We start from the raw sequence: 19250 nt of genomic DNA on the forward strand, positions 1-19250 counted from the left end.
GCTGCCTGGCGGATCAGATTCCCCGTTCAGCAGGGAATTGAAAAATGTTTCTGGAATTTGGCTTTGCAGTCAGGAATCTATTTTCTTATCTCACATTGTACAATTTATTTTTCCTAAAGCAGTGCGCTAAATTATTTGTTTTTGTTGGACTTGGTCAAACAGATTTATCCCTGGTGTAGCCACGAAGTTTTGGAGCGATACCAAGGATGAATTTGTCACAATGTACTTGCCCGCTCGGCTGACCTTTAGGTTAACTGTCCCAAGGCAGCGCTGCCTCCATATAAGCCCCTCAAACCTTCCCCAAGTTCCCTAAATGCCTTCTGCTGCCGGGGACAGCCGGGCAGTCCAGGGGTGCTTTCTCCAAGCTTGCCGTGAGCAGGCAGCACGGAATCAGGTGGCAGTTCTTTAAATCAGATTTATATACTTGGACTATTTTTATAGGTTTCTGTCTTATAAAACTGGAGGGTTGACATTCTGATTTATTAACTATCAACTCTACAGGACATGCAGGCTTTAGAAAGACTGAATGAGCTGTAATGTTTGTGATTCAAGTCTGGGATGGGAGACTGTAAAAAGGTGTGCCAAATAAATATGACAAAATGGAAGTGATAATTTGAATATGTGCATTAAATTATGTGTTAAGTTAAGCAAAGCTAGCATAGCTTTAAATGTAACTTATTATTTGGCAAGGTAGTAGTATAAAGAGAACCAGAATTATGCCCTTGTTCATTACAATAAGTTTTTATTAAAGGAAGAGGCTATAAAGCATGAAGTTCAGAGCACTGCGTTTTATTGAATAAACATAGTACAGATGATGACTTACAACGTAGAGAGCTTAGTGAGTGATACTTTTTATAACCAAATCCTTAAATTCATTATCTGTGTAGAAGTGGCACATCTGATTTGTTAAGATGCATATTATATCTCACCCTTAATGGAAGCGTTCTAGTAGAAAGGTATGTATAATTTAACAGTAAAAGAACCTGAAAATGTGTAGATCAGTTAATTGCTAAGAGATGCTGTGATACGCCACAAGCAGGCATTGATTTTTAATATTTCCTTTGCAATGCGAAGGGTATGTCACGTTACGAGTGCTCCGTGGAAAACTGCAAAGCATTTTACACAAGCTGATTTACGTTATCATGCTCTGTGCAGAAGATGATATAAAACGTGTGCTTCCAGTGGAGGGTGGTAACAGAGCCCTACTAACACCGCATATTGACCTGACGTAGCAAAGCTGATTCTCCAGGCAGCTACCGCAGCCTTGCAATGGGGTGCTTCTGGAGCTGCTGGAGAACTGAGTTTTGAGGTACACCGATGCATGGAAACTTGAGGTTTATCTGGCAAGGACATTGATGTTACCCCGTGCCTGGCTCACAGACCGGGGTAAAAAACCATCTGAGAAATCTGAAGGTCGCATGCAATGCCACGGGCCTCGCGACCAGAGCGACAGCGCTGGAGGTCTGCTCGCCAGGCAGACGGGCTCGCGCTGGTTTACGGGCCCTCTCGCTCAGTGGCGTATTGCGTGTTCTCTGGGGGTCTTGAACTGCGCTGTGGTGTGCGTGTTTGTTTTTCCTCCTCAGTGTTGGTAACTTTGGGACTCGGAGGCGGGGAGCGTTACGAGTTAGAATTCAGCACGTGCCTTTTCTTTGCAAGCTGTAATTAATCTTGCCAGTCTTTCAGGCTTTGAGAATCTGGTTTAAGTGATGAAACACTAACAACTTTATGTGACAGAGTTGGAGATTGCTGCTCTACACCCACTAAAGAAGCTCATAAAAAGCGTGTTTGCAGGATTCACACCAAGCAGTAGCGCGTACAGTTGAGAATTGTTGCACCGCATGATATAAAAACCACATTAATATAATAAAAGGCGTCGGGAATAATGTGAGAGCAGCTGTAATTAAATGTGTCTTAATAAGTGCAACATCATTCTTAAATCTCTTATTTCTTCAGACCTGTAAAACTTAGAGCATGCTCTTCCCGTTGGCAGGTGGCCTGGGAGGAGAGCTGGAGCACGATGCGAAGGACAGCCGGGCCCTGGAAGAGAGGAACAGCGTGACGAGTCAGGAGGAGAGAAATGAGGAAGATGAAGACATGGAGGATGAGTCAATTTACACCTGCGATAACTGTCAGCAGGACTTCGATTCGCTGGCAGACCTGACTGAACACAGGGCACACAACTGTCCTGGAGGTAATGTTAAACTAGCTTTGCAATTCTGACAGGTGGTTAGCTGGGTAATTGGACATAGCAACAGCTTGAGGCCTCAAGTGAGATTAAAGAATTAATAATGTAATTTTACAGTTAATGTAATTTTATTGTGGTGCCTTGGGTAGCCTTTGTTCACTCCTTTAATAAAATTAAAATAAAAGCAACAGCTTTCCAATTGGAATCTGTCAGTAATTATGTTAGGCAAAAATGTTGTGGGCTTTTTCAGCGTTAAAAGTTTCAGATAGGGTATTTTTCCTCTCTCTCCAAACGCAGGCAGATTTAAAAAAAAGTTAAGTGACTTAAGTGTGCAAAGCTCCCATGAAGAAAGGCCTCTGAACCCCGTAAATGAACATGAGAGATTAAAATTCCAAGGGTGAGTTTTGTAATCCCACCCGAAAAATACGCCATTCTCCATAGGTTATTATGGCATTTTCTTCTGAAGTTTATGGAAGCGAGGATGGCATCAGCCTACACTGATCTTGGCTTTACTTTTTGTGAAGTAAGAAAAAGCTCAGAGCGCCGGTGTGAACAATTGCAGCATCTCTCGCTTTTACACGGCTCTTTTCACACGGGCAGGGAGAGCAGCAGGTATTCTGGGGAGCATGCTAAGCCGGTTTATGGACATAGTAAAAAGCCTTGCCGATTTTATCAAAGATTAAATAAAATCTTAGGAGGGTGAGCACAGAACATGTTCGTATGTATTTAAATTGGAGGTTCTCATCCTTCACCTTCCAGGAATTGAATACTTTGCCATCACTTTTTCCTCCATGCTCTTCTAAGAGATTTTTAGCCAGTTTCTCTTATAGCTGGAAGGTGGAGAATTGCAGAGGGGTAGTTTCTCTGCTGAAGCAGCAGGATTCCAGACCCTCCACCTTCTTTCCCCTGAGTGCATATTCCCTCCCTGGCCACGTAATTTGGCAGTTAGTCCACGTTTCCTTCTCCTCTTCTTGGGCATCAGTAAAACTTGTGCTCAGCCAAGAACAAACACAGGAAGCTCGTCAGGGCCACTGCGATTCGCCAGGCTTGTCGGGTGCCCAGGTTTATCCGGCCTTGTGCTCCCAGCACACGGCCAGGGACGTGGGTCAGGCCTCCGGCTCCGAGAGCATCCCGCGCCGGGCAAACTGCGGCCAGGGAAGCAGTGCAGGAGGAGACGAGCCGGTGCTCGTGGCGTTGCCTCCTGAAGAGGGCTGTGCGTGAGGCTGCAGCTGTTGTCCGCGAGCGCTATGAACAGGAGCAGTTATTTTCCTGAGGCAAGCGTATATTAAGATGTAGCAATCCAGAGATTCTACTCATATCGGTACAGTCAGTATCTTCACACCTCAGGTTTTATTTATCCTCAATATACTATTCTGTTAGACGAAGTAAAACAAATTATATTTTTGTGGGACCTATCAGAAGAATTTGTTAATGTTCCCATTGCTAATTTTTGATTTCAGGTAGCATAATTTCATCATTTTTTATTGTCTTCATATGTGATGCTGATTCACGAAGACGTTTTGTCGTAAAAAGGAAGCATATAGCCATCTGCGTATACATGGGATAGATGCAGATTATCTCCATGTGGAGACAACCTTGTGTGAGAATAAGAGTGCATGTTTCCTATTTAGCTTGATCTACAGTGTTCTGAAGTGGTTTAATGTAAATAGGAGGATGGCACTCGTATACTCAGGAATGAGAATGTTTCCATGGAGAAAATCTGGAAAAACTCTAGATATTACATATCTTAACTGTGAGACAAAACTTTAAAGTGCAGGCCCACCTATTTCTTTAATAACCATAAGTATTTCATATGCTTTGAACAAAAATTCACGTGTTGTTCAGTTCAGCAGAACAGGCTTGCACCACCAGGGTGAAAATCTAAGACAGCATTAGGAAGCGTGGTGTGTTTAAAGATGATATCCCACAGAAGAAGCTCTGCGGCCGTGTCCTCAGTTGCCCCGCGCTCCTTTTATTCGTAGTGCCTGCCTGACGCACTCGAGGTGGTAATGCAGAGCCTGACCTCTTGACAAGCTAGGGTTTCATGTCTTAATCTGAAGCAGAGTTTTCAATTGTGTCTACACGGCTCCAGATCAGTACAGGTAATATTTGTAGTAATAATATTACCAGGTTGATAATGCAACGTAACTAATGACTTCCTGTGGGACAGCGGAGTTAGGAAGGTATTGCAGCACAGGGGTGTTGCCGGATGGTAGGAGATTACTCCAAAGAACAGGATAAACCATCTATTTCACTGGAATCCCTTAGAAATTCATTACAGTGCGCGGGAGTTACCGTACAGTTTGAACGCAGCTGCTTTGACATGTAAGGAAGTAGCAAACAGCCATTTCCCCCCTTGCTTTTTCATGTATTTCAGACTTGTTTCTTTGAGGACAAAACACTGTTGAAATCTAGACATCTCATGTAGCATAAGTGCATGGTATTCCTTTTGATGTCAGCGTAGCAGAGATGTTCTCTCGCTGACAGAATTAGGTGCCTTTTACACCTCTGCTCGTGGCTGATGCCTGTGATTGCCGGCTGTGGGTTTCCAGCGTCTACAGGGATCTGATCGGGGTCTACGTGGGGCAGCCCGTACTGCAGAACATCCCCTTTCCCTGCGGCCCCGTGTCTGCCTGTCTCCCAGCCTTCCCCCCAAACGACCTCCCCTCAGCAGCCTCGGCAGTAGTGCCTTAAACAGTTAGAGACCACCTCTGAAAATATGCGAAGAATAAATAAAAGTACTTAGGGTATACATTAGGTGTGTTCAGTTTTAAAAATTCACTTAAAAATCACTCATAGCCCTGTGTCCCCTTAACTAGAAAAGACTGAGTAATTACCATCAGCACCACGTGCACTCCTTTATATATATATATATATATATAAAAAAAAATATATATATATATAAAAAAATTTTTTTTTTTTTTTGCACATTGCTGTTATAGTATAACACAATACGATAGCATTATGGACAGGAGTAAAGAATCGCAGCTGGGTTTACAAATTATTGTGTCCTGTAGCCAGCACTAGACACTGCATACGTCAAACAACTGTTCTGCAATGTAATACTGTCTGCTGCCTGATGCAGAGTTGTTTCTTGTCTGATGAAAAGTGGCTGAAGAGCCCCAAGATTTGCCATTTCGTTTGTGTGTTAATCCACGAACATTAGTCTGTGTTTAGCTTCAGCTTTTTTATTGCATTATTTTTGCCTCCTCCACCCATGTCACCCCTTCCCTCCCACTGGGTCAGAATATCCTCATGTAAACTTTTTTCTTCAGTTTTTCTATATAAAATATCTTAAAGCAAATGAGCGCATCAATGAACTGGAGAGAGGTAGGTGAGGTGGGGGTCTCGGAGCATTTCATGAGGTCCTCTTCTGTTGTTGGTAACTTTACAGGTTGTCTGTTTCAAACAGCAGCAGAGCTATGTATGGATATTGCCAGCTTGGAAGCGGCTGATTTTTCTAAACTACTGTACGGTAGGAACTAGTTTATAATTAAAGTCTTGCAGTTGCTCCTTTTAAATGCCCTGTAACATGTACACTAGGCTTACGTTTGAAATGAGGTATTGTAACTGTTTCGTGCTAGTGTATAATTTTGTATTTTCTTGCATTTCACCTGCTACAAGAATTATAACTGCCCTGCAACTGGATGTGCAGGATGCTTACGCAGAAAACCGCATACAGCAGCTCGTCAGCAAGCGACTACGTCTCATTAATGCTTTTGTCGTGTAGCACTTTGTGCTTCATGCTGACAAAGATAGACTCCTTACCTGTATTTCCAAAATTAGCCCGCCCCCAAATTATGATCTCTTGTTGGACCTGATTGGCAAGTCAGATTTTCTTTTTTTTCTTTTTTTTGCTGCTGCTGTTGCCTTTTTTAAATTTGATGAACTACTGGTCATCCTCCACAAAAGAAACTGAAATACAGTTGTGAAAAAGCAGTGTGGAAACTTAATTATACACCTAGTTTATACAGCTGTGGCTCTAATGACCTACTGGCCCTAATTACTGTGTTGTGGCTCGGTCTGAGCGCTCTTGTCCTTGCCAGAAGTCTGCTCCTTTCCCTTAACCTGACTAGTGTTTCGATCTAAAAAAAATAACAAGTTTCCTTTCCTGTTCTTTCCTATGTTGTTGTGCTGAAATGCAGTTTTCCTTCTTTCCAGAGGTTGTAGCAGTGTTTTAAAATTGGCACCAGGAAAGCTCAGCAATGCCGCGTGCTGTAAAGACGCGGATTTCCCCGGAGCGCCGTGTCCCCACACGGGGCTGTGGCGAGGGCGGCCCGGTGCCGCGGCGGCGGGCGCGTTGCCGCGTCCCCTTCGCGGTGGCGTTGCTCTCCGGGGACGGGACGCGGTTCCTGGCGCCGGGGGAGGGAGGGAGCTGGCCCCGCTGAGCTGAGGTCCGGGCGTCGAGGCTTGGGACTGTCCCGGCGTGGCGCCTAGCGGCCTACGCGCGTTCACGAGAGCCGCGGCGAGCGTCGAGCCTCCCGGCATTGCCGCTCTCGGCAGAGCGGGGGGCGCTTTGCGCTCGCAGGTGGGTGCCGGCCCGCGCGGCCCCGGCGCGGAGGGCGATGCTCGGCGGTTGCTTCTCCCGCTGTTTCCGTCGCTTTGGCTTTGCAGCCGTGCCAGTGCCCACGGTGGGTTTGCGGTGGCAGGCCTGAATTAAAATCGCAATTGTTCGCCGTAATCGGCCGGTTCCGGCTCCGCGTCGGGGCCCGCGGAGGCTTGCGTGCGCCGGGAGGGGAGGCCGCTGCCCGGGCGAGCGGCGGGGAGGGCCGCGGGGCTCTGCATGCAGGGCCGTGCCAGCCCGGGGTGCGCGGCCGGCAGGCAGGCCGGGCCGGCGCTGGCAGATAAGCGCGTGCCAGGGCGCCCGCCTCCCGCCCGGCGCGGTGCCGCGGCGCTCCCCGGGGACGCGGCGGGGCAGGGAACCAGGCGCTGCGCGTGCAGATAAGAGCCCTGCCAGCGCGTCTGCAGGCGCTTTGGTTGCTGTAACCAAAACCCCCCGTCGGAGGGGAAGCGATGAGCTGCATCTGCCCCTCTCACAGCCATCGCGCAGCTGACAGTCACCGCCGATGGCCCGGCTACGCGCTTGGAGGCTGCACAAAATCTTCTTTGCGATGGTGATGGCTTTCCTCAACCACCCTATGTTTTTCCCTGTCATTTTTTTTAAGCACGTGGCACAGTGAGGCGCTGAGGATGACATGTTAGCTTGGTTGTGTCAGCAAGGGACTGTTTCGTTCTTACTGCTCTAATTGAGTTCTTTTATCTACTTTTATCTGGTTCAAAAAGTAGTCTGCAAAATAAGTACAGAGATGAATGAAAATGGATAGAAACAAGAGTGGGCACACCTTTTAAACAAGGCTTCTTAAAGACAGCACATGTCCTTCTGGAGGTTTTTGATGGTTTGGTACTTGGCTTTTTGGTGGTTTGGTACTTGGCTGTCTGAAAAGCCAGTTTCTCCTCCTGATGCGTTGTTGCAGTGGAAATCAGGAGGTGAACAACGACCAAAGCACCCCAAGCGTTGAGAGGAGAGCAGTACCCGCAAAGTGCAGGGGTGAAAGCTCTCGTGTGCTGGGAGGCACCTTCCTTCGCTGTCCAGGTCACATCTGGGTTCCTCTGAACCGCTGCTAATATAAACTAATATGTGAAACTCAATTCAGAAATGCAGTGAAGGTGGCCTGGAAATTGGTGCTTGTTATAGGGTGGCCTCTTAATAATGCCCTAGTTCGATGGAGGGTGCACTGGAGTTGTCCTGTCTCAAACAGATGAGAGCATGGATTATTTGTAGCTACGTGTGCGTCCACAGCTAAAGAGCGTGTGGGCCCTGCCGGCAATTGAAGGGATGAGTTTTGTCCATGCTGGTAGCTATCGCAGATTCAGAAGAACTGTCATGGTTTTCAGGTCACACTGTCATGGTTTTCAGGTTGCAGACACGAGCAATGAACAAAAGGTGCACTGAATGTCTGCCTTTTTTTCTGATTTCTCCCCCTACCCCTTAGCAGGCCATCAGGCAAGTAGTCTTCGTCCACATATGTAAGAACGGCCTTACTGAGCCAGCCTGGTGGTCCATGTCGTGCCTTTCCTTCAGAATATTCTCTCAGCTGTCAGCAAACTCTTGTCCGGAGACTTCCTGGTGTCTTTCATTGAAGTTCTTCAGAGACTCTTGCACGAATTTGCTTTTTGAGGTTTCTCTTTGTAGCCAGGTATGCTTTTAGCATTTCGGTGGTGAGGATCTCCGCAGTTCTGTTATGTGCTGGGGAAAGTATCTCCTGTTGGTTTTGGCTTTGTCACCTCCTGCTTTCATTTGATACCCTCTAGCTCTTCCAGTGACTCTGGTCATCCGTGTCCTCCCCGACACCTCCTGCCCTTCTGCTCCACCTTTGCTGAGACAGGGGACCAGACAGGAGATCTACCCACCGTCCAGCTCCCTCTTGGTCAGAAGGGCACGGTACCTCTGAGGGGCAGGAAGGTTCATATACTTGGCAGGGAGGTGTCCCTGTTTACAGTCCTCTTATCTCCTCCACCCTGCCCCAAAGTAAGAGGCTGAGGTACGTGGTAAAGTATTGCCGATAGGGCACCGAGCAGGTAAAATATCTCCTTTGTCACCAGTGCTAGATGTGCAGTGGACATTTGCACGTCCGTCCTGATTCCTGAGCTGGGGGAGACAGAGGATACTTGTTCTGGTGGAAGAGATCTGGGAGACAGAAAGGTGATCTCTGGCCTCATAGTGGGAAAAAGAATTAAGGCTTCAATGTTTATTTAAAGAAAGAAAGAAAAAAAAAAGCAGCAACCAGCAGTGTGTTTCAAGCACTCATCACAGAACATAATTTTGTTGCTGGTAGTAGTGGGATAAAAAAAAGTCTTTCTAATGTTGATTTCTTTGAATTTAAAGAATATAAATGTCTTTTAAAAATCAATTAAAAATAAAACAAGAGTGTGTACAAATATTGTCAAGAATTTCTACCTATCTTTTTAAAATGAGCTCTAGGAAAAAAACGGCAGAAATTCTGTAGTGCCTATTTGAATGCTTTTGTTGTAGCCTCATTAAACTTGGCGTGTCTGCAGATCCAGCTGGCATGTTATTAGCTGTGCTCCGGGCTGGGGGAGCCAGGAGGCAGCCTCCACCCCCGGCGCCGGCTGGCTTTAGGGAAACCTGCCAGCATGGGTTGGTCTTCTGCAGCCGGCCGGCTGTGGGAGTGCTCGCCCGAGCATCCCGCGATGTCCTCTGGGTCCGGGAGCCCGGGACGTGGCCTGCCGCGGGGGCTGCCTTGAGGGACGGTGCCTGGCGTCCTCCAGCTGCGAGCGGGATGGATCCGCAGAGGTACGTGGCTCCCCGAGATGCCCCGAGTTGGGTGCCCGGGTTCCCTTTAGGTGTCTCGCTCCTTCCTCTAGCATGAGAAAATTAGCTATCATCTGCCAAATAGTTTCTCAGTTCTGCCTGAACTAGTTATTGCACTGAACTAGTCAAATAAATTGAATAAGGGAATTATTTTCCCTGAACCTGCTGGAGAGGCTGTTGCTCTCAAAGCTGGGTTAGAACATCAGAAGGCCTTAGCTGTTTAGACCTTCACCAAAGATTTTGGACTTGCTTCAAAGCTTTGGTGACAGGTACGCACCTGCTGAATGCCGTTTCATTTAAGTAATTTTAATAGTTGTAGCAAGGTGAGTTTTAAAAAATAGATTTCATAATTTCCTATTTAATTCAAAATTGTTGAAAATATATTTAGTAGAAATTTAAGTTAAATTTGTAAATAAAATACAGGTAATGCTAATTAAACTTCTTGTTCATTGCAACAAACTTTTTGCCTCTGCTAATGCAAAACTAATGGAATTTTCAAGGCATCTGGTCTGTTCACATTAAATACTTCCTATGGCATTTGAGCACTTCATGGTCTTCGAAACATTTAGACTAGCAACTACTTTCTGACATAAGCAAGTACTATTTTTATTTCCATCATCATAGAATTAAGCTGAAGTCACCTTAATTTGGCAAAAATTTTGACTGTTCCTGAAGGGGGTATTCCTTCCCTCCATCTCCCGCGCCATGCTGACCCAAGGTTTGTGCTGTCTTTGGGAAGCAACACCGCTGAAAATTAAGAGGATTAATTTTTAGTGTGCTCAGTTCCCAGACCTGGCACCCCTTGGAGCCACCCAGGCCTTGGGGTCAGCACGGGGGGCGCGAGGTCGGGGTTCGGGGAGGGGGCAGGACCGTCCCCCCAAGCAGCTGGAACCGTGCCTTCGCCGACCTGCCCAACGGCATGCACGAAGTCCCTGCCGGAGCCACGCTCCTAAATCCCGATGGGTTTTGGTGGTGGCGAGACCTATAACTGCTGGGGTGAACTTTCCCCAGAAGGCCCCAATATTTTAGCGGGTGGGAGCATGTCTTCTCCAGGCTTCCCCGAAAATCTTTTTCAGCAAATGGCGAATGAGTTTTTGGCTCCTCCTTACGTTGCTGCTCAATTACCGTTAGCCGTGCGGAGGAGGACGTAAGGAAAGGCTGAAGAGGCCCGTTGCTTTTCTCTTCTCCAGGGAATCTGTTACATTAAACATTTGAATGGATTTTTTGAACGTATTTCCCAGTCACTTCCTCTACGCTGAGCTGAGTTTACTTGGGCAGACTTTGTAGTTAATGATATCTCCTAGAATAAATGAGATTCGATATAACTTGTATTAAATGGTCATTTTAGAAATCTGGATCTACTAATTATTCATTAGAAAATTTGGAAAGACAGAAGAATAAAATTCTCTTTATGACTTTGCAGAAATATAAATGTATACATCTGCATTCACTTCCTCCTAGCAAAAATAAATGCAGGTGATTTACTGGACTCCAAGAGTAATCCAATCAAATGTCAATTACATTGATCAATCTGCATCAATAAACCAAATCAACCAAGCCAAAAACCAAAATAACTGCATAACGTTGCTGTGGTATGAGAACATCGGTTGGAATTATTTACAACTTGCTTTTATGACTCTCTTTTAAAGCAGTTATGATGACGCTCTCATTGCCGTCTGCCTCCTCCTTGTGCGTGACGGGGCTTTTGCGGCTGTCCCGGTTCTCCCCTCGGTTCCCGGTGCGACCGGCCTCATCCCTGCCCGCTCTCCGCGGCAGGCTCCCTCCGCCAGGGCCATTGCTGGTCTTTCATCATTTCAGCCCTTGCTTAGCGTGGTTTCCTCCTTTACGTTGTGTTAATATTCCCATTTTCTTGGCCCCTCCACGTAACTGATTTAGTTCCCTAAAAGAGAAACCAGACTGCTGCAACACGCTGTTTTGGGGGCAGCCTCAGAAAAGCTAGATAGATACCTGTTCTCCGCGGTTCTGCTTAACAAAACCGAGCCAATTATTTAATTTCCATTCCAACTGCGTCCGGTTCAACCTGGCAACCGCCCGATCGCGCCTTTACAGCCCTTCGCCGCCGCCGCCGCCTGTGCTGCGGGCGCCCCGTCAGCGGGGAGCGTGTCCCACCGGCGCTGCGGCTGGGCTGCCCTTGCCTGCGGCGAGAGCCGCCGGCACAGAGTAAAGCCGGTAGTACTCCTGCCTTTGTGGAAGATAACTTATCCCTTTAGGGGACAGTTGCAATAATGCCATATTTCTCACGCAAGTAAAACAAACTTAAAATTTATAAGAAAACAAAAAAGGCCAGTGAATAAGATTTTCCTCCCTAATAGCCTAAATGAGAGAGCATTGCTGGAGCTCTCTGGCCGCCCGCTCCAGCCCCAGCAGCGCGCAGGTCGGGCGGGAAGGGGCTGCTCCTGCAGAACCAGGCACACGTGCATAGCTGTGATGTGCAAAATGCTTCATTTTACGTTAATCGGCTCGATTTCAAAGAGCAGCCCAGCTAAAACTGGCAGCGTGGAAGCTAGCGTTGCCTTTGGGGGAGCATCGGTCGTAAGGAGAAGGGAGAGGAGGAGGCCGCTCTCCGCAGCCCGCCGGGAGGAGTGAGTCTGCGAGTCCCGCCGCGGCTGGGGGAAGCGCGGCGGGAGGCGGCCGTGCGTGCCGTGGGCGAGCGGCAGGCGGGGGCTCGGCCGCGCCGGGGGCAGGAGGGGAGCAGGCGCAATCTGTGAGCCGGCCCCTCGCGGGTGGCGGGGGCTGCCGGGGCCGGGAGCGCTGCCGCGCTGCCCCCAGCTGCGGCCGAGCCGCCTTCGCTGGCGGCGAGTGTGACTGCGGAAACCTCAGCGGTTCAGCGGAGCCACTGCGTGTGCGGGGGACAGAGGAAACGCGGAGAGAAATACGGTGGTGTCTGGGCTGCGGTGGAGTTTACTCTGAGGAAGAAGATAGCCGCAAATGTTTTCCATTAGTGTGTCCTTGATAATTCTGGTGGTATGGAGCCCAACCAACGTCTCAGCAAAAAATACGTTACTCTGTTAAAGCAGACGTGAAGGGGGGAAGAAAAAAAAAGGGCTTAACTTTTGTCCTGAGGGTGATAAAACAGCACCACACAGCTGAAAATCAATCTGACCTTCACCCACGTGATGCTGTTGTCTCAGTCTGTCTTTCATTTCCTTTGGTTGAGTGAAGGCCGTGGCATTCAGGAGGGAGAAAAGCCAGAGGGAGGGGGGAGAATCCTGTTTGCTCTGGAAAGGCTTCGGCGCTTGCATGAGTTTACTCCATAAAGAGAGTTGCTGGAAAACTTTGATTCTTTCATGAAATTAAAAAAAAAAAAAATAGAAATCCCTTCTTCTCTTAATAGCTGGGAATCACATTAAGGTAAAGAATACATGAACTATTTAAAAAAAAAAAGTGTTTGTGATGTAAAACATTCTGTTTCAATTAAATGTAGAATTAGTCAATGACAGTATTTTGAAGTGAAGGCTTCACGCAGTAACAGGAAACCTGCACATTCATTTAAAAACAGAAATTTGTACCCAAAGGGGAGAAAAAAGGCCAATTATTTTTTCCAGAGATATTTTAACATTCTGTGTTGCAGAGAATGCTCTGTCCAAAGAGAATGTACTCAGGTGCGTAAGTATCTGCATATACATCAACAAACTGACAGTTAAAGTTTGTGTTTAAACCATATTATTCATTTGCAAAATACAGGTAAAATTTCAATTGGCGAAATACCCATTTTGCACAACATCCCGCTGCAAGTGGGATGGGTAAACACTTTCACACCTCATTTTCCCAAAGATATAGAATGAACTAAATGAATGTGCAACTTTCCATGCAGAATTTAATTTTACTAAAGAACACCACCAACTAAGGGAGGACTAGGTGCATAAGCATATCTTGATATTTTTAGTACATCTCAAAAGCGATTAAAAGCACAACTCTTAGTTGTTCATCCAGTCCCCTCTTTCTTGCATCCTCGTTGAATTTAAGTGCAACCCAGAGCCAAAAGATGCCAGATATTGCTTTTGGAAAACAATCAGTTTTCCACACAGGTTTTACAAAACTAAGGTTCCTGTAAATTCTGCCTATCCTAAACTGCAGTTTCCCTGATTCATCTCGTCGTATGCAAATAATGTCGTATCATGTCATAGCCATAAATTATTGTGTTGCTTTAGATTTTTATATTTTATATCCTGTGGCCACTGTAGTGCGGAGAGTTAGGGATATCTGCTATCTGCTTCATTCAGTAAATGTTGCTTGTTTTAGGGAGATCTGCAAGAAATGTCAACTTCTTGTTAAAAAGATAAAGGGAGAGATTGGATTTAGTTGTAGAGATTAATCTCTGCTTCATAAAGGTTGAGAATTAAGCAATTTGTTCGTTAATCTGTTTGGGATGATGGAGATTAATTTGTGACTACAAAAATTTTTTTATTTGAAGTGTGGTTTGTCTGATGTGCCAGCGATTACGGACATAGTCCTTTGCTATTATTTTACACATTATTGAAAAGAAAAAACAGTAAATTTAAAAGATGTTGGGACCTTTCCTGGCAAGCTCTGCTACTCAAGTCTCCATGTGATGTGCCAAAATGCTATTTGCATAAATGCAGAATTTAATAAGTTATCATTCTGATTAACGCCATTAACTGCTTAACTACTGTAGAAATTGGCTTCCAAAGTTGCTTCATGGTAGCTGTTGCTCTCAACGTCATCCCATTTGCTGTCTCGCTGGGGATAATGGTATGCAAGGGAAAGCAAGAAGGTCAAGGATCTTTTTGTTTAGTCTCTTTGCACATTAAAAGTTCTATTATGTGTTTGTACTGCGTGTGGTTTCCAGTCTGCTGGCTACAACGCTTTCAAAATCCATTGACGATGAGTTTACGAAGCTAAATATATCTTGTGGGCAGTGACCACCGAGCTATCGCTTTATGCAGCAGTCGGGGCCAATGCTAAACAAGTGCTTCTCAGAATGAGGAATTCTGAAATCACCTTACAAAAGGGTCAGGAGAGATGCTAATACGAAAGGTGACGAAGATGCGTGTACCTCCACCTTGGCGAACGGTGGTGGTGTTTAGAGCTATGCTGTGCTACCTATGGGGCAGTGTGCCTCGGGATGGCGGGTTTTATAGGGGTTTTTTGGCGTGGGGAGGGCCATGGTATTGCTGTGACTGACCCAGCTGCCGCCAGCCTGAAGGCGGTTGAGAAGCGCGGTGTCGGGTACGGGTGCGCCTGTCTCCAGCGAGGAGCGAGCGCGGCGTGCCGCGGGCTCGTGCTGGCGTCCCCGGGAGCGCCCGCGCCGCCGCGGCTGGCACCGGCAGGCAGTCGGCATCCGCAGAGACTTTGGGATGGCGGGATGGAGCCGCGGCCGCCTCCGTGCTCGTTTTCGCTCCCCGGCCGGTAGACTGGCCTTTTAACAGGAGCAGCTTCAGCTGCTGTAAAACACGAACAATGGCTTCAGTAGACTTTATCTGGGTATGAAGTAGCAATGGTACATTTTGGTATGTAAATCAGCAGCCATAAAGTGCGAGTGACCTGCGTGACCAGCTTGTGCTGTGGATTATCGTTGCAGGCTGCGTGCAGGCTCGGGCACATGCCGCTGCCTCCTTTCCAGGGGTAAGCGCAGGGTACTCACTCTCTCTGAAAATGAAAGCAGAGGTTTTCTTCGTTTTTTGTTTTTTTTAAAACCATTCATGTTCTGACTGCATGCGTACCTTCACACCTGTCAAATGACTCCAGTGTGCTTATTCCCAGGGGAATAAGCCTGACATCTGGGAAACTCTCCCTCAACCCAGACCAAGCCCTTCCTCGGTGTCTTTGATATGTGCATTCAAATGGAGTCATGCTATCGCACATCATCCTCGGCATTATTCCGTTCTGCTCCAGTATATCCCTGCTTTTATAGCTTTCAGCTCGAGTCCCGCTCACCGGCTGTTTCGGTGGTGTTGCAGTTATCTGTAAGCTGTCTTGCTTTTCACTGGGGTGCTGGTAAACTCAAAAACATCTGCAGGCAGGGTCATTCCAGCATGTTAGTCTTCAGAGGATATTTGCACAGTTTCATAAGGCTTGGACCCATACCCACACCCATCCTAGATGCACTGTCTACAGATTTATCCCCGAGAGCCTCTTACAGCTTTGTTTGTATTACTATCTCAAGCTATCCCACTGCAGCAATCCTCAGGAGACAGAAGTGGTCAAGAGTACTTAGAAACATCTGTTAAAAATTCAGACAAACACTGCACTGTCACTAGAAGCAGAAAGGATAGGGCAAATGAAATACATCATGTGGTGCTACAGGAAAAGGGGACGTTTTCTTTGTTCCTTCTCTTTCCCTTAAAAATCAGTAGTTTGGTCAGGGGATACAGGAAAATGCCCCTGCAGAGTACACTTGGGATAGAGAGTTGCTTTTTACCAATGTCACAAACTCATCTGAGAGTCAAGTCTTGCGATCTTGGGGGAGCCCTATTTCTAGAGCGCTTGCATTTGACTCAGCACATGCTTTTTACTTGTTTCAAGAAACCTTACGTTAATTGTGTAAAAAGCCCCCTTTTAATAGCAGCCAGTTATTTCTCATACACAACTATCTGGCTTCTCTAGTGAAAGCAAGGAACCTTACAGGACTTCCTGAAAGATGTGGGCCTAGAGAGTGGAGATGGGGAGATAAAGTGACTTTGCAGGGACTTTACTATTGCTTGCCATACTTGGAAGAAGTTTTAACAACAAATCTAATAACGGGCTCAGTGATGAGATCCTGACTGGCTGTATGCTCTTTTGCGTGTGGCTACATATTGAGCAATATTGACATTTGTCCTGGATGATGTATGATGAAGTTGCAGGGAATCTGAGCACAGAAAACAAGTTTTCTTATGTTTGAGACCTGACTTCCTATGAAGTTGCATTTCCCCATCGTAGTAGCCCAGCTCACCCACCCTCCTTCCCCACAGAGTGCTCTCCTCTCCCTTTCACGTCTGCTGTCTACAAGCAGGGCACGAAGCAGTGCGTGCTGTGGCCTGCTGCATGCCACGAGCTGTGCAGGTTGCCTAATGGCAGCAGGGGTGGATAACTGCCGAGTTCGTTCTTAGCCTTTCTTGCAGTAGAGACATGAATTTGGGTTTCTCTGTCCTACCGAATCAAGTGTAGATCCTCTCCTTTCGTAGAAACTCAATATCTGTAAGAGAAATTCAATCTCTCTCTGAGCCCTCCATTCTCAGTCCAGTGCGATTCAAAAATAATAGGAAGGGACAAACAGTTAGACATATGACAGGCAATATGATCACATAAACCTTGTTTTCTTAGGATGCCAGGCTGAAAAAAAAGAACACAGATCTCCTGAGAATAAATGAGTCACTTCAGATTGAGACGTGATGGACAATGTTGGCTCTGTTACTGCTCTGCAGGAAGGGAGGGGACAGGGTTAGGGAGAATGTCCAGAAACATGAAAAAGTTGTTGTTAGGAGGGTAAAGCTTCCTCTGCCACTCATCCCTGGTAATGGACCCCATATTGCCCTGGTCCCTCTTCCTTTTAGAAGCCTTTTGAGGAAAAGTCTCCCGTGACAGGGATGTATCTCAGGTCTTTTCATCTGTGAGCTGCCAGGTGAAAGAATGGGGCTAGAGAACAAAAGATGTTCTGATATCGCAGACAAGCTCTGGTAGAGTATGCCACATCAGCTGTCTCTGATAAGGTCTGCTACATTTTCTGTTGACGGTGTTCCTCCCCTGAGGATCCCCCACACCTGGGGAAGCCTGCCATAACCTGCACAGATATTTTCCTCCCTGCCTTTCGCTTCTGCATACAGATGGAGCTGGGGTATTGCATGCTGTCCTTGCCCTTCTGTTCTGCTCCTTGGCACTCCCAGCTTTCCTGGCTCCGAGCTTCAATCCCACCTTCCTCTCATCTGCTTTCAGGAGGGGATTTGCAATTATTTATGAGCTATCTTGTCCCATTTTCAGACAGTTTCAGCATAGTCTGTGGAAGAGGAAAGCTACGTGTATGTTCTCTAATATTACAGGGGACAGGAAACTTGAAATACATGTTACTGGTCCATGTTAGCAAGATGTACTTGTTTTTTTTTAAGAGGCAGGGAATGCTGCTTTGCATTGGTGGACTTCTGGGTGGAAAAAGTCCGCGTGGTCTGTAACAACCACCTCTTGCCTTTGATGTGTTCAGAGGCCCTTGAAAAGGCAGGCAGCCAGCTTGCTTGCATGCTTGTCCAGGGAGGCTCTCTGTCTTGCTTATCCTGAATTCCCCCTCCTTGTCTTATGGTAGGTCGTCTTTCTCCTCCCTCGTACCACACCTGTGATCCACTTCCTCTCCTTCTGCATGTCATGGTCTGGAACTAGAGAAGCTCCAAAATACGTCATGGCAAGAGGCAAAGCTTTAATGATTTGAGCATTGTAGCTTCTCTAGAGGCATCTCAAGATTCTCCGAATGAAATAAACATCTATCCAAGCTGAAGAGCAGCATTTTCTCATTTTGCTGCTGCTAAGTAGGTGGGAGGAGTGACTAACTGCTCCTCTGGAAATAGCAAAGTGGACTGGCTTGTCCGCTGCCCAGCACTACAAGTTGGATGAGGCACTTACCCATTCACCCCATCTTCTGCCACACTGACATTTCACTTACCTACATGCATTGCATATGTGTGAAAGAGTTATAGACCTCCTGGCGACCTCCTCTTCCAAGGATAACTGAAAATACAGTCTCTCTCCCAAGGAGAGATGTATTCCCTCTCCACCATTAAGCATACAGAAACCAAATTTCTTTTGCTTTTGACCAACCTCAGATAAAAAGTGATGGTTGCAGCTGAATCTCACTTTGCGTTTTTCATTAAAACTGTTCAAAGCAAAATACAGGGTGGAGAATCTGATGTGAGCCAAAACTAACCTCCCTGTTCCTTCCAGTGAAGCTGTAGTGCCAAATTTCACACAGGCGCGTTCCCCAGCACCTCCTTTGAACACGAGTGTGGTTCTGGAGGCTGTTCTGAGGCGCTCGCCTGAAACGTTCTCTGTGAGCTGGTGGAGCGTTTTCTGGCACTTAAGCTTCTGTATCTGGTGGCTGTTTGCTCTATACAGAGCAATGAGTCATGGTTTGCTAAAGGGGAAAAAGTGTTTCTTAGAAAACCTTTCAGAAAAGCTAAGATAGTTTTTTGGCTGGAAATGCTGTTGGTGTCTGTGGTGAAACTGGTGCAGCAAGTCACCTCTGCAGTGTTTCTAAGAATTGCCAGAGAGCGCAGCAGCTAAGCTGAGCACCCTTTCGGTGAGATTTTTGCAGCCACTGACTTCCTCCTAGTTTAGGGTATTTGTTTCATATTTCTCACTGTCTGGACTGGCAGATATGGCAGCTTGCTCCTCACTATATTTTTATTGTTGGTTATATACTCAAACTACAAAAATGCAAAACTCCTTGACTCCTGCTGAAGCCTTTTGGAGTTATGGGTGTTCATCATCCAAAACAGTTAAGTAATTGTGCTGGAGACTTCATTCTTTTTTGTAGTTTACCAGATCGTTCATGTTTCATTTGGCTGGGTCTAAACTCATGACAGCAGTACACGTTAACAGAACTGAATGTGCTACTGTGGTTTGGTAGCTAGCTTGCCTGTGATGCTAGCATTCAGCGTACACCAGCAGTGCAGCCAGAGGCGGGGGTGTGCATCTCGGCTGGGTAGGTAACAACCGCGATGGAGATGGTGCTGACGCTCCTCAGCTTAGGTAGGACAGCTACCCCAGAAAGCCCCCGGGATCCTC

At 46.7% G+C, this 19250-nt stretch overlaps 1 protein-coding gene across 4 annotated transcripts in view; it reads left to right on the plus strand.

Moving 5' to 3' along the window:
* The window catches only part of ZNF423 (zinc finger protein 423), a 219717-nt gene that overhangs the window by 61255 nt on the left and 139212 nt on the right, over positions 1-19250 (plus strand). For 3 of the 4 annotated variants that reach the window (XM_064519577.1, XM_064519574.1, XM_064519575.1), the window contains 2 exons: positions 1991-2191; positions 5580-5660. In XM_064519577.1, the coding sequence (XP_064375647.1) occupies positions 1991-2191; positions 5580-5660 (282 nt within the window). The remainder of the gene's footprint in view (positions 1-1990; positions 2192-5579; positions 5661-19250) is intronic. The other variant, XM_064519576.1, reaches the window with a different exon arrangement.

The sequence above is a fragment of the Dromaius novaehollandiae genome, chromosome 13 (genome assembly GCF_036370855.1).
Source record: "Dromaius novaehollandiae isolate bDroNov1 chromosome 13, bDroNov1.hap1, whole genome shotgun sequence".
NCBI classification, from domain to species: domain Eukaryota; kingdom Metazoa; phylum Chordata; class Aves; order Casuariiformes; family Dromaiidae; genus Dromaius; species Dromaius novaehollandiae.